This window comes from Oxyura jamaicensis, chromosome Z (assembly GCF_011077185.1).
Source record: "Oxyura jamaicensis isolate SHBP4307 breed ruddy duck chromosome Z, BPBGC_Ojam_1.0, whole genome shotgun sequence".
In the NCBI taxonomy this organism is placed as follows: domain Eukaryota; kingdom Metazoa; phylum Chordata; class Aves; order Anseriformes; family Anatidae; genus Oxyura; species Oxyura jamaicensis.
The window spans coordinates 64724097-64745314 of record NC_048926.1 but is presented as its reverse complement, the minus strand read 5'-3'; the positions used below and the strand labels follow the sequence as shown (position 1 = coordinate 64745314).

The following is a 21218-nucleotide window of genomic DNA, read 5'->3' as shown; positions in this document are numbered from 1 at the left end:
CTGATAGTCTAGCAAATTATTTGCAGTGGGCAACTTACCTTGAACTGTATAATATTTTTTTTTGCTGAAATTAGATCTTAATGTAACTTGATGTAGTTGCTTTACTGTGTATTTAGAACTAGCCTATACCTTACAACAAAAACTGTTATTATGGCACCTGTTGCTATTGCAATATTCCGTTTGGAGAATTAGTGATACATGGATGAAAGGTTATTTGCAAAGATTGAAGGGAAAATATTTTCCAATTGTTAGAAAGGAGCAGCAGTTGATTAGAACTGTTACTAAATTGCTTGTAATTGGGTGCTTATGCATTCTCTATCCTGAAAAATGATTCCTGGAGAAACAAATAACTTGATACTCATAGAATCGTTAAGTTTGGAAAAGACGTCCAAGATCATCTGGTCCAACCACCCCCCTACCACCAATAAAACCATGTCCCTAAGCACCATGTCCAACCTTTCCTTAAACACCCCCAGGGACGGTGACTTCACCACCTCCCTGAGCAACCCGTTCCAATGCCTGACTACTTTTTCAGAGGAAATATCTCCTAATTTCCAACCTGAACCTCCCCTGGCTCAACTTGAGTCCTATCCTTTAGTCCTATCACTAGTTACCTGTGAGAAGAGGCCGACCCTCAGCTCCCACCTTCCTTTCAGGTAGTTGCAGAGAGTAATAAGGTCTCCCCTGAGCCTTCTCTTCTCCAGACTAAACAACTCCAGTTCCCTCAGCAGCTCCTCATAGGACTTGTGCTCCAGGCCCTTCACCAGCTTCGTAGCTGTTCTCTGGACACACTCCAAGGCCTCAATGTCCTTCTTCTAGTGAGGGGCCCAAAGCTGAAGACAGTACTCAAGGTGCAGCCTCACCAGAGCAGAGTACAGGGGGACGATCACTTCCCTGGCCCTGCTGGCTACACTATTCCTGATACAAGCCAGGATGCCGCTGGCCTTCTTGGCCACCTGGGCACACCGCTGGCTCAAGCATTTATTAGCACCCCCAGGTCATTTTTCTCTGCACAGCCTTTCAGCCACTCTGCCCCAAGCCTGTAGCGCTGCATGGGGTTGTTGTGCCCCAAGTGCAGGACCCGGCACTTAGCCATGTTGAACCTCATCCCATTGGCCTCTACCCATAGACCCATCCTGTCCAGGTCCCTCTGCAGAGCCTTCCTACCCTCTGGGCCCAGCCATCCAGTCAGTTTTTAACCCAGCAAAGAGTGTACCTGTCCAAGCCATGTGCTGCCAGCTTCTCCAGGAGAATACTGTGGGAGACAATGTCAAAGGCCTTGCTGAAGTCTAGGTAGACTACGTCAACAGCCTTTCCCTCATCCACCAGGCGGTCACCTGGTCATAGAAGAAGATGAGGTTGGTCAGGCAGGACTTGCCATTCATGAACCCATGTTGACTGGGCTTGATGCCCAGGTTGTCCCACATGTGCTGTGTGATTGCACTCAAGATGACCTGTTTGATAACCTTTCCCAGCACCGAGGGTAGGCTGACAGGCCTGTAGTTCCCTGGGTCCTCCTTACAACCCTTCATACAGATGGGCGTCACTGTTTTGTGTATTTTTTTTATTACACTTAAACCACAATATTTATTGTAAAACAATGAGTTTATTACAAAGAAATAGGAAAAATAAGACTTTATTGTAATTTATTCTTTCTTAAGCTTATATTTTAACAAGATGTGAACAGAAGTAGAGTTAAGTATGAACTTCAGTAATGGTCAAGCCTTTGAAAGCCAAATTGTTTTGTAAAGGTAGAACTTCAGTCTGAAGATTTTATAATCTTTGGCCATGGAACAAAAATCATCCAATTTCGTGAAAGTAATAGTGATATGGATGAGAAAGGCTGGCCTAGTCAAAAAGCCTCAGTTATCCAGTCCTGAACAAAAGGCCTACAGAGCATAATAAATTTTGCTTTTAGTACTGTCTTTTTGAATGGAATTTTTGTATCCTGAGATGTCAGGCTTTTTCAAAAAGCCTTTTTATTTTCTTACAACAGTACTGTTTTCCTATTTAGTTAATGTTTTCATCTTCAGTAGCCTTGCTTTCAGTTAATATCTCAGTGTAGTATTGTCTTAGGTAAGAATGAGGACTAGCATACCTTTTTGCAGTTTTGCTTTTTGTTTTATCTCCCAGCATATGTTTCCAACAGATCTTGCATATTTTATTTCATAATAGATAGCAGACTTTCATATTAACATTACAAAATCTTTAACCTCTAAAGGTTTCTGAAAGAGTAATGGGAAACTCTTATACTCTAATATATAATCAGTTTGGGAAGGGTCTTTGTTGCTTCTCAAGGAAAAACAGAGGGGTCCAGCTTTCACAATGGCATGGGCCAGATGCCACTTTCAGACCATGGCAGGGAAGGGGTAGAACTTGAAGTCCTTCAGCTCTGCTTCAGTAGAGTAGTGCGAGTCCATGCTTTGGCAAGTGTCTCACTTGTTAGGAATGCATGATGTGCTTCTCTGCAGTAATACAGGAAATTTGGTGTTTTGAGTGATGGATGGATCCATGTGCGCATTACTTAAGGCATACATGTGCAACATATCAGGCAATTTTACGAAACATTGAATTTTACTCCTAGAGTTCGCAACAGCATATTCTACTTTGTCTGTGGCATTGCTTGACTCTTCTGCTTGAAGTATACCCTTGTAAGGCAGGTTATTTTTGTTATAAAAACTCTGAGTATTCATTTAACTGATACCCCTAGTTTTGTTATGACTGAAATGGAAAACTCCTTGAAGTAGAAGACACCTAGCATAATGGAGAAGGCATCAGCATGGATAAACAGTGAGCTCATAACTGATCGCAAACACACACACAGAAGTCCACCAAAGGTGGAAGCAAGGACAGACTGCCTGGGAGAATGTAGACACACACAGATAATATTGATAATCGCTTTCTAACACAGGTGATTGAGAACCTGATGAAAAGAGATGCTCTGCTAGACTGGGTGTATAGAAATAGGAAAGAACTGGTCAGGAATATGAAGGTTAGGGTAGCCTCCTTTGCAGTGACCATGTGATGGTGGAGTTCAGGATTCTGAGAGAAGAGAACAAGGGGAAAAAAAGCAAGATTGCAACCCTAGACTTCAAGAGAACAGAAGATCTAACCCATGATTCTTTACTCAGCATTGGTCAGACTCATCAAAGTGCTCAGTTCTGCTCTGGGCTCCCCAGTACACGAAAGATACAGACATCCTGAAGCAAGTTGAGAGGAGGGCCATGAAAGTGACTAATGGACTGCAGCACCAAGAAGCATCTGGGACTGTTCAGCCTGGAGCGGAGAAGGCTCGGGGATCTTATTACTGTGTAAATGTTCCTGATAGAAGAAGAGGTACCCACTGATAGGGCAAGAGGCAATGGGTACAAACTGAAATACAAGAAATTCAGTTTAAATTTAAGAGAAAACTTTTCCACTGTAAGAAGTATCAAAGACTAACTACATCTGTTGCCCAAAGAGTTTGTAAAATCTCCATCTTTGGAAGTACTCAAAACCGGTGTGGATGTAGCCCTGCAGAATGTTTTCTGGTTGATTTACTTGAGCAGGAAGACTGGACACTTGAGGTCCTACCTCACCTGGGACCAGAGCTCCAGAATTTCCCTTCCACCATCTACAATTTTGTGATTCTGTGGAGAGGGATGATTTGGGCAACCAGCAATAAGACTGGGTGAAAAACTGATCTGTCAAGTTCAAAGTGGTGTAATCAGTGGTGGAACATCCCAACTGGTTGCTGGTTGCAAGTGGTGTCCCTTAAGGAGCTATGCTAGTACCAATACTGGCTAGTGTTTTCGTAATGTCCTAAATGGTGGGATGGGATTTACTCTCAGCAGGTTCAAGGATGATACCAAACCGGGGAGTGTAGATGATATGTGTGAAGGCAGGGCTGCTATTTAGGGTGATTTGTACAGGGTAGAGGAATGAGCTCACTGAGAGGAGCCACGTGTTCAAGAAAGGCAAAAACATAGTCTTGTATTTGCCATGGAATAGCTCCATGCAAAATTACAGGCTGGGTACCAGTCGGCTAGAAAGCAGCTTTGTGGAGAAGGGCTTCAGCACCCTGGTGGACAAGAAATTGAACATGACATGTAAAAGTGCCTCTGTGGCAAGGAACATTAACTGCATTGTGGAAGCATTAAGAAGAGTGTATAGCTGGCAGGTCCAAGGAGAGAACTGTGTTCACTCATCAGGGGAAAAAAAGCTAAGGGAAAACCTTATTGCTGTCTGCAACTACTTAGTATAGCCTAGGAGGTAAGCCATACTTTTGTTAGAGTTGTCCAATGGGAGGATGGTGAGCAATAGGCTCGAGTTACAGCCTGAATGTGGGATCTCTGCCACTGTGAATTAATTAGTTTCAGAAATCAGAATGTTGTTCAGAATTCACGGGCTCTGAGCAGTCATCTTCTCTGGAGCTGCTTTGGGAAGAAGGTTGGACTAGACCTGGAGGTCTCTTCCAATTTACATAATTGTATGATTATGCAGTCCTAAGTAGGAGGGATTTTAAAGTTAGGAGCAGTAAAACTAAATGTACAGTGAAATATTTTAGCTTCTGTTGGGTGTGAAAACTGTCATTTTGTCAGCTGTTCTTTTTCCTTATTAAAAATATCTTTGGGAATAAATAAATAGAGTTGCATGCTTATGCACAGAAATAACCATGCTATTGCATACGTTTACCTTCCAAAGTGTGTGTGGAAGAGCATTATTATCAATATTGAATACAAGCAGGTAGACCAAGTGCTTGCGAATATACTGTATGCAGTACTACTCTACCTGCATATGTCTAGACAATGGTATTTGATACTGCTCTAATGGATAAACTTGCAGACTTTCTGTTCTGTCCCAGCTTGTGCTATAGAACTGGTATTACCAGCAAGTCGACCCCTTTCGGAGAAGGGGTAAACAAATGGCCCTTTCCATTCAAAAATGGCAGAGAGATTTGTATGGCAATAGTGTCTCATGACTGGAGATCAGGAAGCAACCATCATGTATTTCTGTATTGAACATTTTGTATGACTATTAAAGTATCTTGGGCATTGGTTTAGAATGTAAAAGTGTTGTTTGCTGTAACTTGAAAGAGACAAAACCTGAACCTTTACCTCTGCAGTGTGTTCTCTCTCCAGCTTATGTTTCTGACTGTCATGATATGTGGTTGAATGTGCTCACTGATACTCTTCAGTGATGTTCTTCTGGAGATAGTTCTTCAATAAGTTATTGAGCATTCAAAAGTGCTACAACTTTCTGATATTAAACAAATTCTTTTACAAAAGAACTTTTTTCCTTCTCTTTCTGAAATTAAGAAACACTATATTGACATTAGAATACTGAGCAAGGTGTTGTAGCAAGAGTGTTGGTCTCTTTTTTTGGGTGACAAGTGATAGGGTATGATCATGAGTTGTGCCAGAGAGGTTTAGGTTGGATATGAGGACAAAATTCTTCACAGAGAGAGTGGTCAAGCATTGGAATGGGTTGCCCAGGGGTGGAGACCCCATCCCTGGAGGTATGTAAGGGTTATGCAAATCATAGGACTAAAGGACATGGTTTAATGATGAGACTTGGTAGGTCTGGGTGATGGTTGGATTTGAAGATCTTGAAGCTCTTCTCCTACCCAAATGATTGTGTGATTCTATGTATATATGCTTGTCCTGAGAAGCAAATGATAACAACACTTTTTTTTTTTTGCTCAAACATATGTTTTGATTAAAAACATGGCTGAGGTGGAGTACAAGTATAGAGAAGAATGATGAGCTGAACGATTGTCAGTTGAGATTCCTTTTTCCCAGTGTTAATGGGGCTTGAGGCTTGGCTCTTGATATTCCTGAGAATATGAAGAAGGAACACTTTGTAAGGAGACTATTTAACCATGGCTCCTCAGTAGTACCCCCTTTTCCTGATGTGATCCTTAAAACAGCAAGAAGGTAGGTTGGCATACTCGCAGACTTTGTTCTGTTCTTGAGCTTTATGGCATTTCATACTATTTTCAGTGATACATTACTTCAAGTTTGTGCTACAATGAGAAATCACATGTTTAAGAGAACTGCTTTCCCAAGGCAGTCTAGAAATAACTGTTGTGTTAAAAACTGGTGTTTTTTTTTTGTTTGTTTGTTTGTTTGTTTGTTTTTTCTGGATGGCAAGCATAAACAAATACTTAGGGTTTAAAAAAAAATCAGAGAAAAATGTGGGGGAAAAGGGTTGTACTGTACAATTTAAAGTTGGGATGAGAAAATAAATGACAACCATTCCTACTGTTTTACTGCATTGTGATAACAGAAGTAATGATTTTTTTACACAAAATACTGCTTTGGATTGCATAAAAAGATGGTCTGTATTTCTTAAATGTAAAAGACAGTAAATGTATCACCAACATCATTTTCAAGCCTTTATCATTGACGAGATACTTAAATAGAAGCAGTTATGTGCTTTTATTCTTATGCACACTAGATTCTTAGTTACAAAGTGAAAACAGATCACAAAGGCAAGCATTTTGTTGGATTTGAGACAACTTAAGGAAAATATTAAAGTAAGTTCTAAATAAAGGTTGTCAACTATCTTAAAAATATGGCTTGCAGATGAAGCTTTTTCCTCAAGTCTTGCATAAGAATTTCACTTTTTTTTTTGGTAAGGATGCAAAATAAGCTATTTTCACTTTTTAAAAAACATGGCTTGCAGATGAGACTCCCATCTTCTTTCTGAGTCCTGCATAGGTAATTTTATTGCTTGTTTTACTAAAGATGCAACATTTGCAATAGTACAAAAAAAAATTAATGCAACCTGTATGACTTAATTTATATGAAAATTGAGCAGTGACAGCAAACCAAAACACTTAGTTATTGTTACTCAAAATAAGTACAGAAGTGTGAGCATGTTCCTGTGCTCATTGTGAAAACATGTCTGTGTATTCCAAATGTACATTTCTTCTGTTATTAATTTCTGTCATCTCATGTCACTACCTTGGGCCTTCTTGTTATGCTTTTCCATAACTTATCTGAATCTGAGAAAAGAAAGTCTGTAAGTACTGCATATGCTTTCTCTACATTTTGGCCATCCCATGCTGTGGTGTAGTAATAGTCACTGATATGATTACGAGAGGATGATCTGTAAGGCAGTTCTAGTCAACCTCTTACAGTATACCAGTCTGTCTTTGTAGTTCAATTGATTCTGGAGCATGTAAGAATAGTATCTCCAGTAAACAGTGAGTCTACATAGTCAGTGTGCTGGGGCTGTAGTAAACTGGTTCAGTCCCCTTAATCAGCTGTCCTTTTTGGGACTCCTATCTCTTGAAGAATTTTAAAACAGAAATTTTATGTATTATTCTTCACATTTTTTTTTTTTTTTAAATAACGCAGTAAAAGTTTTATTCTCCTTTCCTCTTAATCGGTGGAATGAGGGGAGAGTGTGAGGAAGGGAGGAGGGTAGAAATTGGAGACCTACTGTAAATCTCTTTATAGTCACTTGGAAATTAATTAGTTCATAACGGTGACTGCAGCTGTTATGACTCTTTATTTTAATTGATTGCTTTTGTGTGTAAAACCTTATTTCCCCCACAGTTGCCTCCTGCTTACAAAGAATATGGATAAAGTCTGTTCTGGGAATGTAATACTAATGTAAACATGACTTCAGTGCTGGACAGACTCATTGGCACTTTTATTAAACAATGGCTTTAGTGAACATGTGGGTGAGTAGGATGAGGCAGAATAATTGTACCTTTAGAAAATGAAAGTAATGCCCTGCAAATCACTGGGAATTCTTTGAAGAAATCAATAGATACAATGGATATCACCCAGTGAGTCACTGTCTCATCTTAAATTTCCAAACAGCCCTTGACCCTCTTTCAGCAAAGCCTCTGTTTAAAAATGAAAGAAAAAAGAAAAGAGGAAAAGGTGAAGGGAAGGGAAGGGAAAGGAAGGGAAAGGAAATGAAGGGAAAGGAAAGGAAAACTTTTGATCAATAGAAGACCTCTTATTTTTATAACAGAGTTAAGACAAAGTAACTAGAAGAGAGGACTATATGGCTAGCTTTCGTGGTGTTGGAACGTTAGCAGTTGAGTTTTATGGGGATCAGTGCTAGAAATGTCTGAGAAAAAGAAAATGAATTTGGCAAAGCTTGATAATCCAAAATTCCCAGATACTGAAGGTACCAATACTAAAACACTGCAGAACAACACCGTAAAAGTGAGCAACTAAGCAATAAAATGACAAAGAAATCCACTATCAATAAATGCAAAATAATGTATGTGGTATTGGTGTGAATTAAAGATTTGTTTTGTTTGTTTTTAATCAGATCTAGATTAGCAGTTATCAGCAAGCAGGTGGGTTTTGGAGTTACTGCAGATACCTCTGTGAAAATGCTGTTTTGCTGTTCAGTGTCTTCTGGCAGAAGATAGTGTTTTCCTGTTTGACTCTCTTGTTTTCCCATATGCTGCGTCTTCTTACTGTATTATACATTTAAAAAAAAAAAAAAAAAAAAAAAGTAAAATTAGACAAAGTATTAAAAAAGAGTGGCAAGGATGATCAGATACACCTTAGCATCTATGTAAGGTATAACAAAATTGGAATAGGATTAACTAGGGTAGAAGGTGAAAACTGATTTTGGAGGTTTGCACAATTCATATATTCATGCTGGATACATAATTTGTGCTCTAAATGCTAATATTTTGATCAGGAGTTTCTGGCAGCCAATTAGGAAAACTGTAGATACTGAAAATTATCCTATTTTTCATGTGTTTTTGCCAGATCCCTGCTTTCCACCTTTGCCCCTCACACATGTATAAAATGATTCAAATTTGTAATGCTAATGAAAGGTGCTGCAATGAAATGAATAGGCTGTCAAGTACATGATCAACTTATGATACAATTCACTTCCTCCCTGAAATTCAGATTTTAGAAACTATGGGATATGTTGATCTTGTTCTGTATTTGTTCATTGTGGTGTTTTTTTGTTTTTTCTTTTTTTCTCAACTGCAGCAAGTGAAATAGCAAGTTTGTCTTGTGGAGGCCAAGACAAAGATGTCTAGGATCAAGATCTCCAGGCTAGGTCAAACAGTAATTTAATTTCTTCCCCATGCACCTTAAGTAAAGACTGAAGGAGGAGTACTTTTCCTGGAGAAAATGTACACCGGAAAACGGAATGAAGAAAGGAAATTCTTTGTTACTCAATTGTATCAAATCTCTGAATTCTTTTCTTTCATGCTGTCTGGAAGTACACAAAAAGAGGCTGTATATATGGTTCTGTGTATTCATGCTCTTCTGTCGCTTTCTGCACCCCTCTGGGTTCTTCCATCTTTGTTACTCATGTCTGTTTCCATTTCTACTTAAAACCAGAACTTAGCAGATAGGACTTACTAACTGGATTGCATCCATTTTGTCAGTCACTGTCTTCAGTGGGAACTTTGTAAGAATATAGTATATCCTTCCTGGCTTCTTTGGTTGCATGCAGACTTGCTGGCCTGAGCTCCTGCTGGAAGAAGAGAGGCTTAACTGAAAATAAGGCAGCTTTCTGCTAGCTGTGCATAGCGTCCCCTTCTGGCAGGGAATGCTGTTTTTCTTCAATTTTTGCAAAAACAGTTCATCTGGCAACTAAGGCTATTGGCAATGGTTGTGAATACCAAGGATAGTAATTCAAAACTGAAGATAGTTCCAGCCAACCCAGGACTGCTTGGAAATATGTTAACCCTGAAATTGCATGTGGTTGTTATTTTAATATTAGAAAAGCAGTGTGGAACAAGTTGCCAGTACAGAGTGAAATTACAGATTGTACTATTCCAAGTGAACATTGACATTAATAACCAAAAGATGTTTGAGGAGAAAAAAATATTCAAATAATGATAATTTTGGCCTCCTCATGCTATCATGCTTTCTGCACTGAATAATGTAGTGAGGTTGTTTGTTTTTTTCCTTTTGTGTAACTTCTTTTTTTTTGAATCCTTGTAATTGTAGTTTACTTTCATAATACCTACTACTTTTGAAATTGTCACAAGATTACAGACTTCCTAACTTTTTTTGTATGTATGGTGAAAGCAATGTTTCTCCCCGAATGTGGCTACTGAATCAGATGGGAACCTCCAAAATTGAACAATTCATTTAATCTAATTGACTAAACAAAATGCCAAGTTCACAGTGTTCATCTCTGTAGACTGATGTAATTGCTGGCATTTGACTTGCATACCTCTTGAAATATTAAATTAGTTTATAAACGTGGCAGAAAAGAGCAGCCTACACTTGCCAAATAAAGTTTGGGTATTTTACAACAGCTTAAATAAACGAGCCATGTTAACTCTTGTTTTGGGAAGCTGGTTTTAAGCTTTGTTTTATAATTAAACTGTATGACTAAGTATCTTTCCCTCAGCTTCATTCTCCGCTTTTAAGCGAGCTTGTACAGGATATCAGAATAAGGATATTTAGCTAGAGGAAAGTATCCTTTTGTACAAAACTGTGTTTACAGTAATATTTTGTAGTTTTATTCTATGAGGATTTTAATAACTTTATTTTTCTAGACAACATTATAAACAGAAAACTATTTTTTTTTAAATTTTTAGTGTGAAACTTAGTAGATAAAAACTTGCAGGTTGACATTGAATTTCACTTGGATCTAAACTGAGACAGCAATACTGTAGACATTTAGTAATGTTTAAAATTGCTGCCAGCAAAAACCTGACACCAGTGTAGTTTACAGAAAGAACAATTGCTAGACAAGTTCCACTTGAAATACATTCTTACATTCCCAGCGATTAACCGTAATTTTGGAGTGCATTTTTTTTAACAGGTTAGTGACAGTTAGTTCCTATCAATGCCATACATTCATCTAAACTAAGACTGCTGTGCAGCTTTTGATTTTTTGAGAAGTTCTATTCCACTCTGAACACTTCCTCTAGTAACTGTTTTTTTTGTTATTTTAAGACACATTTAAGTTCTATTGTTTTTCTTAATTTGTACTGTGGTATTCTTGCCCATGTTGTTATTAATACAACAAAGTTGAAAATTAATTATTTCAAGGAAGACTTTTTATAAAAGTAATGTGTTGAATAAAAGGCAAGTTTGAACAACATTAAATTCCATTAAAAAAAAATAAGGCTATCAATGAAAGTTGCAAAGTCGTATTAAAAATGTGATAGTTTCTTGACTGTATACTTTAGGAAAATTAGCAACTGTAGAACACTTTCTTTTTATACTGTTCTTCCTCTTTGTAATACAGGATCTAGATTTTTGATAAGTGAAAAATACCATAATTACTATAGGACATAATAACAATCTTCAACAGTAATGACACAGGAGAATGTATTTAAATTATAATTCACTTAATTTGTCTACAATTAGAGAGAAAATGTCTTCATTTTTACTGGATGAAACCTCTGGTTTCAGTGTGTGATGATATAGTATCAAGTCATCCAGTCAGGTTGCCGGGAAAAGCCTTTTTGGCTAGACTGGTAGACCAAAAAATGTTCCATGAGTTCTCTTTTTATTGTGGTTTAGCTTTCTTGTAGCTGTTTGTTCTTTATGACACAGGTATTTACAGTAAAACCCGACTTCTGTGGAAAACTAAATCTATATATCCACATACTTTCAACTTGTGTCAGACTATGTTGCCTGGAAGTTTTGCAGAAGTTTAGCTGGTGGAGTCATTTATTAAAATATGAAGTCGTTCCTGAAAACATGCAGACTTCCAAAAGAGTATTTATTCAAACAGTATCAGTAAATGATCTTAAGATTGATAGTATAAAAACAGTTTAATGGTGAGAAGTTCATGCAACATGCAGAGAGAGCATTGCCATCAGGGAAGACATTCCTGCCCTCATTGCAATGTGACCTGTAATTTTCATTTATTAAAAAAATAAATAAATGGTAATGTGCTGCTTTATTTGTCTTGTCTATATGAACTTCGAGTGCACATATGCCTCAATGTTTGGTCCCTACTTTGTCAGTGTCTTAGATTATACTAGATGAAAGTGACTGAGAATCCATCCTTCCAAATACATTCGCTCCATAGTGTTTAATTATTGTACTTTATAGTCTGTTAATAACCAGTAGGATATGGTGCATTTGTTAAATCTTTACATGCTTACATCAAGTCTGCCACTGAGTCACCAAAGAGACCAAGGCCATGACTCCTAAATTGACTCCCCTCACTTTCTCTACCTGAAAAGTGCAGGCTCTAGTGTAAATGTGCATAAACACTGGAAATCCTGAGTGTCACCGTGTTGGGAAGAGTAGCAAATCACCCAGCGGAAGGCAGAGAGATACTGAACCCTGGTGTATCTTGTCTTTCCTTTCTTTACACTTCATAAATCTGTAATTGCCATTGTCTGTTTACAAATAGGTGCTTTCAATTGCGTTTTATTTAAACCTAGCATGAACTGAGACATAACAAGGCCTTCCTTTCTCCAACAAGTATGAGGGGTTTCTGCAAATGGGGCGACTTGAAGTGCTGGATCTGCCCAGCTCCCAGGTGTGGTAGCACGAGTACCCATTTCAATTGCATGTGCTGGTGGGTGAGCTGACACTTGTAGGATTGGCAGGCTTGTTTTTACCAAATGACTGTTTAAAAAAAAAAAAAAAAAAAAAGCTTATAGAACGTAAAGATGTGTAGATAGATACTTCTGAAGGGCAGCCATTCTGAATGAGTGACTTGGGGGATGGTATATCTTAATTTTCTGGGTGTCAGTTAAATCTGGACCTGTGGCAGGGATGGTCTTGACAGTGCCATCCTAGACTCCATGTGTATCAAGCTACCTCCAGTGAGACTGTTACCAGCCCTCATAGGATTCACACCTCTGGACTGACAACCTTACACTTCTGCAACAGTAATCTGAAATTTGGTAACTCCAGCATAGTGCTTTCTTTTCCATGGATATGAAGCGTTACAGAAAGTGTCTGTTTGCAATCTGCTGCAACAGAAGACGATGGCAGGTCTTTTTACAATTGAAATTGTGAAATTCTAGATGGAATTCCTGGTGGAAAAATTCTGGTTTTTACTTGCCACAATTTCAGAACATGCTGTATTTTTAATAGAAACACATGGATGTTACGACTAGACATTTTTAGTGGCTGCTAGCAATCGATTTTTTAGTACCAAGATACTGCTACTATATTGATTTACCTAGTGGATATCAGCCAGTGCTGTTGTCAGCTCGGAATGAAACATTTTAATGATTATCCAATCTCTGTCTTAGCATCAGGTAAAGTAAATGGTGCAGTTGCATCATTCAGGCATTCTAGTGTCATTCAGCCAGAGAAGATAAACAGATCTTCAGGATTACTTGTGATAGTCAACAAAGCAGGAAATAATTCAAACAAAAGCGTGAGTCTTTAACCATGAAAAGCTTTACTGCAGAAGTTGCACTCATAAGCAAGCAGCTTGTAACACGCGCTGAATTCACCTAACTTCAAGCAGCAGTTACGGAAACTTGCAACAAATCAGTAGACTTCTCTGGAAGGATTTTATGTAATTTGAATGTAATGGATAAAGATGAGTGTGACCTGGATTGCCTGGATTCCACTGAGGAAAATAATAAAGCCAAGTGGAAGATTAAATTTCCAGGAGTCAGAAAGGCTATGGGCTCTTTGTCCAGAATTAGAGTCCTCTTCTTCTGTATATTACCAAGACAGACACTGTATCCCATTTTATTCCTTTCTTTAAAATGCTAGTAGAAAATGAGAAGAAATGCAAAAAAGAATTACCTAGGTTATGTAAGGACAAATTTTCATCCCGTAGTAGAGAAAGTTCATTGCACTTAATTACTCAGAAGAGATCTTGAGAGGTGGCTTGATAATAGTTTGTCAGTTCTGGCTGGCAGGTGGCTACCTACCCAGAAGTGCTTTAATTCTTGTTTATTGGAAAAATTACATAGTGATTTTATAATAATGTAGATATCTCAGTGTAACATTTATCTTTTTAATAGATTTATTAATGAGCATAAGCCACACTTAACTAGACAATATCAAATTTTTACTTACCACTTCAAATTTTCTGTCCTACTGTTCTGCTATGAATTTTATCCAAATTCCCTTCTTTTCCCATACTATACACATTGGTTTCACATCTGATAAAATGGGGGTGAGGAAGATGGGTTTTGGAGGTGGGTTTGTTCTGAGTTTTGTTTTGTGTTTTTTGTTTTCTTTTAGACAGGCAGAGTTTCATTAATTTTTTTATGGCGGTCCATTAATTAGACTTAAAAACTCATATGTATAAATATATATATGTATACATATGTAATTTATGTATACTTAGGTCACAGTTGATGGCCAAGTATTTGTTTTTTCTCAACTGTCAGGAATAAAAAATGGCTGAAGTTAGTGGCACTTCTTCTTCATAATCACTGTTATAACCAATTAGAGTATTGCATTTCTTGAAAACAGGCCTTAACAGTTGAAACAAACCTGTACTCTTACCATGGATTTATGAAAAACATATAACCTTTTTGGTAAACCATGGCTGATTTCTTTCACTCTTTGGAAGACATTCTACTTGTGAGTATATAATCTGTTTTTGCGTAAGTGAACGCATAATTCACAACGGTGGCATTTACAGAGTCAAAGGATACTTTTGCTCTGAATGGCTGAAATACAGGACTTTAGAGGCTTAGAAACAGTGACAAATTGGTTGTGACAGAAAGCCATACAGACATTAAATTATAGAGGAAAAAAAAAAAAAGGATCTGATAACCTATACTGAAATAAATATATTTTCTCCCCTTTCTCCTTACTAAAGGACCTGGAAAAATGGCAGGGAACAATGTAATGAGACTGAATGCAAAAGAAAAAAGTAACAAGCTTAGTTTATGAGAAGGTAGCCTCAAACACCCATCCAAGGGATAATTTGTTAAAAGATCTGAGTGCAGTAATGGGTAACAAACAAACTGTTTCAAGGGTAAAAAGATGTTAATGTTTTACAAGATCTAAGTGCAGTAGTAGGTAACAAACTACAGGTGAGATTTCACCAGAAATATTTGATATTAGGTGTGAGTCTTGTGTTAGCTACTTGTTTATACCCTGACTCACTTTAAAAAAAATAATAATAATAATAAATTTTCTCATTGTAAGAAAAAAAAATCATTGTATAAAGATGGGTACATATGGCATAATTACATAAGGAAAGACTTAACAGTTGGACGGTTAAGAAAACCTGAAAACATGGTGATGAAAATGACTGAATTGATAAAGGTAAAAGGAAAATACTAGTCAAAACAAAATTGAGGTCAGGTAGGAGGTATGGTTTTTGAGTGAGGACTTAAACTCCTAAATTGCTTCCACAGGCCACTACTGGCAAATTTTTTTCTGAGTCATCTAAAATTGCCTTAGACAGCATAGCCGGGAATACATTTTCTGTGAATAATCTTGCATTTCTGAGATGTGTCAAAGCCTCATCCGACAGTTTTTTTTTTTGTCTTTCCTGTCTTCTGAAGGCTATTCAATAAATTACATTACCATTCCCTTTAGATTAAAATGTGTATCTTCCTCAGTATCACCTGGATAAGGTGTAATCTGAGTAACCATGACCAGTGTTGGTATGACATTGAAATTTCAGATGCCATTTATGCTTTGCATACTTCTGTGCAATATAGCCTTGTTTTTCTGTGCAAGACAGTTCCGGCTTATTTAAATAAATGTCATCATTTAAAGAAAAGAAAAAAAAAATTGCTGTTCTAAATTTCCATGGGTAGTGGAGTGAAATCTCTGCCTGTGGTACGGGCCATGGAGCTGAGGGGTTGCACGAGGCTGTCTGGCTGCATGCTGTGTTGTCCCACCTGCACGTTTCACAGCCCAGCCTTTCACAGCCTTGGCCATCCCTTTTTCCATCCCGGTCTAGTATTTGCCCACCTGTAATTCATTTGTTCCCGTTGCTGTAACAAATGAATAAATTTCAGGTGACTCCAGGCAGTCTTGGCTTTGTGTGGTATTACTGGTACAGCTACGTAGGTACCATCAACCATGCAAGATTTCCTCTGCAAAAGCTCCCCAGTACTTCTTAAGCTTTCTCTAAAGCTTCTGTTTTTCACGTAACTCTCCCTTAAAGATCTGTAAAATGCAGCCGTGTTGTCAGCTTCTTGCATTATCTGTCACATCCAGCAATTTTATTATGTCATGTCCAGTAGTTTTTCACATCCTGTTTATTCAGCGTAATCTCGGGCCAAGGCCTAGTCATCTGCCTGCAGCCTTAACAAGGTCCAACTGGCTGACAGGTCCATTTAGCCTGATTTCCCCCCAAAGTGCAGAGCAGCTGCTGGAGCGGCCAGCACGGCCTGGTGCTGGGACTCAGGCTGGTCTTGTGCTGCTGCTCGCCTGCTCCCTGCCCATCTCATCACCATTGTCCCTGTCTCACCTGTTGGCTTGGCCCAGGCACCAGGCAGGTGACACAGTGTCACTGTTTTCATGTTCTGTGCACCGGCCTGCGGAGATCCCTGCATTGCTCACGTCTCTGTCTCTGAAAGGTTTTGTGATAGATGGTGAGGTAGGGACAGTTTGGAACCAGAAGAAAATGGTCTGTTCTGCTTGTCTCTAGCCACCCATTATCCTCTTCAGGGATGACGAAAAAACAGATACTGGGATCAACAGGTCTGTTTCCCCTGCTTGCTGATTGCCTTTCCTTGTGGAGGAAAGAGATGGAACACCAGAGTTATGACAGAAACTATTGACCCCTGGATGTACAGCCAGCACCGTTCACAACAGTGTCCTAGCTGGCATCCACTGGCGTGCTGATGGATGATGGTTATCGGTGCACAACATAAAGGGCAGCAGTACCAGTATGACTGGGTACAGGCCAGCTACTAGGGTCTGACCGGTGTGTAGGCTGCCCGAGCCTGCAAGGGGAGCAGATGAGGGTCTCCACCTCAGCCACTGAAGCAAGGACTAGCATGTGTCCCAACAGCCAGCTGCAGAGAGGACAGGGACAGCCCGTGTCCCGTGCACAGCTGCTGGTGAGACTGGCGTGTGAAGGTTTCGGTGCAGCACCCAGCCTGCTGGCAGGGGCCAGCAGAGTGTTTGTATTTTCTCTGCACCAGGTGTTGTGGGTTGATCCTACGGGTGCTGGTATTTGAGAGATCCATGAGTGTGCATGTGCTCGTGAATCTGATGGGGAAAGGGACTGCTTTCATTAGAGACAAGGATTGTGTAAGAGAGCCCTGAGTGCTGCACGTGGGTGCTGTGGAAAGCAGCACCTCATCTGTGGCAGTCCGTCCTATGTGCCCTGCGTCTGGGGTAGGCACTGAGCTTCCCTACAGGTTGGACCTGCCAATGGGAGAGCAGTAGCTATGTCTGTGTGCCTCACAGAGGCCCCAAGGTGCACAGGGCTGGGCACCAGCAGCAGGGCAGGAGGAATCTGTGGGCCTCGGAGATGCTGGAGGTGCCAGACACGTACGATAGCCCTTCGTAGAAGTGATGGAAACAGGTAGTAAATGCAAAGGTTCTCTCTGTGAGTTGGGAATTCTTAAAGGGCATGCACCTCAAAGTTGAGAAGACTGCTGGGAAAAACATCATGGTATTCTCTTCCTATTTTCCTGTCTGCAGCTGACCATTAATAGAGGCAGAAGAAAGGTCTGTGTAGCCCAGTAATTTCACTCATATGGCTACTTTCACAAAAATGAGGTATTGCAGAAGGGTGCATAAATCAGAAATGCTTGTTCTGTCTCAAATCTAAGGAAAGTGAAGGAGATGTTTATAAATTTGGGCTTTAAACCTTAACAGTAGGTTCATGGTCTGATTCTGTATATTAAGCATTTCCGTGAAGCTCCATTCACAATTTCACGTTCCAAACTGTTACTCCTGCTCCATCAATATGCATGATTCTGCAACATTAAGCTAGTGAAGATGAATAAATTACCTACTTCTTTTAATATAAAGAAACAGATTTAATGAACAGTACTGGGTTCCTGAGCTTCATTCATAGCTCCCAACCAACTATGTGACTGTGAGCATGTCACTTAACTACCGTGTCCTACTTTTACCATCTGTGAAACACTTTGGAAAGTCATGGAAAACTGAATCATAGGTCTTTTCCATCTCTAGATTCTATTAGGTCATCCAGTCTGTCCATCTGCCAGTGTAAGATTGTTTCCTACATTCACCAGTGTTTTTCCAGTCTGGATTCTGCATGCCAAATGATTGGGCTTCCACCGGTACCTCTGGGAGATGATTTTGCAGGCATCTAGGTCTCGTTGTCAGAAAGGTCTTCTGACATTAACAAAAACTGAATTTTTTAGTTTCTTCATTTTTTCCTGTTAGCTTATTCCTGTTATTACATGCTTACTCATAGTTTTAAGACACATATTTACACAGTATCTTAAAGACCTAGTTAAGATGCAACTCTTGGATTTAATATACAGAAGGAACAACAGTGTAAGATTTTGAAATTAATGGTATGACTGTCTTAATTTCAGGAAGAACCAAGTACGTGCACAGACTGCTCTAGAGTTGGGTTAGGAAGAGGATAAAATATGGAAACCTAACAATGGAGTGGGGTGTTTAATAGAAATGTTGGAATATTTATCAAGGATGATAAATTAGGGTAATAAAAGAAAGTAAGAAGTAAACATGAAAGTCTTTCCATAACCTTCTTTTAGAGGTGTAAACTATAATGTATTGCATAATTTGACATACATTTGATTACATTTGATCTTGGCCAGTACATTAATTATTCTGACCTAATTGTTGCATTAATTGCTTGAAAGGGTTTTCAGTTAGTGTCTCTCTTGTCTGAATCTAAGCACAGTATTCAGCTGCAAGTGTACACAATCATCTGGACATGCATCACTTTGTCAAACTTTAATATTTTGCAGGTGCATCTCCAGTTTATTTTTTTTCTTTTTAATTGACCACAAGTGTTGTGATTTGCTATAATTTAGACTTAAGGCATCTACTTTCCTGGAGTTTCAGAAATTCAGCATATGGGTAATTTTCTTCAGGTGTTAAAGCCAGCAGTATTTAGATACAAGCTCGATCTTAATGATAGCTATCAGAATAACTAGTTATCTGTGTATAAAATTTTTCAGAACTGTGAATGTGTGGAAGGTATCTGGGCTCAGCACAACAGTAATTAATTCTTAAGTCTGGGAATGCAAATTGCATGTGTATTATCTTCAGAAAAGAAGGATTTCTACTTTTTATAATCATTTATTTTATTTAACTTCTCAACTTCAGTTTCACGGTCTTAACCCTATATATATACATATGTTGTTCAGTTCTGATGTAAATTCATAGTATATGAGAGCTTCATAACCTTTCAAAGCTTTTATGAAGCACAATCAATACAGACAATTTCTGGAAATAAGATCACCATTGTGCATACTTTGCTTTTGAAAATCTCCATTTCCTTCAGTAGTATTAGATACAGTCAGATTTAAGTTTAAATGAATTGAAGTTAATGTTTTTAAGTAAATGTATTTACATAACAACAAAAAACAACAAAAAAGTCTGTATATAACAAACTGAATTTCTTACTTTAAATAATCAGTAGGAGATGCTATAAAGTTATAATGTTTATGAGGAACTTAAAACTTATAAATGTTTAGTGAAATCTAAATAATAACTATGTCTTTTGTCCACAGGAAATAAAGCCAGATCAAGTTACCAGACTTGCACTTAGGAAAGAAGTTAATTTTGAAAGTGTCTGCAAAAAGGTAAGGCTTGTTGGTCTTGGTTTTCTGTATCTTGTTTCATGAGTGTGAGAGGGTATGTGAGCCCCTTAAGAAAAGCTGCATGTATGGATGGGTACCTGCATTTGCATGGTGTCTTGTGTGTGTTATATAAGGTTCTCCCTACAGGCTTTTCTTCCTTTTCTAAGGAAGTGTATCCACTAGGACACGTCTACAAAAAATTGTATAATTGTTTAGCATGAGGAGTTTGTCATCAGGGCTGGCCAGCTAATCCCTAGTAACTAGAGTTGCATACCAGGAAGCATAGTAGTGTTCTTTCTGTCTTTATAAATAGATTTGTTATGTTTATGTAGTACATATACATGGATCAGTTAATGTAAATAATCAAAGCTTTCAACAACAGTTGAAAATAAGCCTTAAATACTTCTAGAGGCACAGAGAAGCCTACCCATGTGAACAAAACATTAGCCTGAATTTAAGGTGGGATTTTAAAACCACCGTGGCTCATGAATTTCAATGCAGTGTTTCTCCTGAAGCCCACTAATGATGGTATGTTACTAAATATTAACTACCTAGCGATACCTGTAAGGGATGAAATGAAGGCACAGAAGTGTGCAGATGTTCTTTGTAGTATGTAGTTGAGGATGAGAGCAGGCAGAACACTCTAAAAGAAAAGTGAAGAAGAGCAGAAATAAGTACCCTTTTAAATGATGCTGCAGAAATGATTATACATAGCAGTTCTGAATCAAAGAATATCAGTAAATGAAATGTATATTTTCCACCAAATTCTCCTAAATTCCTGTGGGTAGTTTATTGAGGACTGGGAAGAGTCAGAGGTCTGAAATCTACATCATGCAGAGTCTAAGTTTTCATGTAGAGTTGGATCATTTTCTCCTATAATGGCATCACTTGTTTGCAATATAACTGAACTATTTCAAAGCACAGCCACGTGTGGTGCAGTTCATCCATCAGCATAAAGTGGAGCAGGGTTTCACTGGAATAGAATAAAATCAATATGCCAGAGAAGAGAAATCTCAGGGTGGATCTCATTAATTTATGTGAATACCTAAAGGGAGGGTGCAAGGAGAATGGAGGCAGGCTCTTAGTGGTGGTTCACAGTGCCAGGACAAGAGGCAGTGGGCACAAACCGGAACACCAGAGGTTCTGTCTGAACATCAGAAAACACTTTTTGCTGTGCAGGTGACCAAACACTGTCACAGGCTGCCCACTGAGGCTCTGTAGTCCCCGTCCTTGGAGATCTTCAAAAGCCACATGGACGTGGTCCTGGGCACCCTGCTTGGGGTGGTCCTGCTGGAGCAGGGGCAGGAACTCGTGCCTCCAGATCTCCCTGCAAGCCTCAGCTCTTCTGAGACTGTGTGGTAGTATAGTACACTTCATATCACAGGAATTCAGTATTTTTGGAGCAGTGTTTGGATGGAAGTGTCATATGTTTTTGCTTCTCTTAATGATGGAAGAGAGTCAGGAAAGGGCCACAGAGATAATGACAAGAAGCTAAAAGGCAGCATTTTTTTTAAAGTTACTTGACCAAGATTTTCCATTCTGAATGTGAGCTAGTTACTGGTTACTATAGTGTCAGAAATGGTGCAGATGTGAAAAGATTTGTGATAGAGAGGACATG

General features: G+C 38.8%; 1 protein-coding gene across 2 annotated transcripts in view; it reads left to right on the top strand.

The window, feature by feature from the left end:
* SRFBP1 (serum response factor binding protein 1) overlaps positions 1-21218 on the top strand; it is a 47167-nt gene that overhangs the window by 5343 nt on the left and 20606 nt on the right. Inside the window, exon 3 of one of the 2 annotated variants that reach the window (XM_035309489.1) lies at positions 19532-19603. The exons of the other annotated variant lie outside the window; for it this stretch is intronic. Coding sequence (XP_035165380.1) covers positions 19532-19603 — 72 coding nt within the window. The remainder of the gene's footprint in view (positions 1-19531; positions 19604-21218) is intronic. 2 annotated transcript variants of the gene reach the window in all.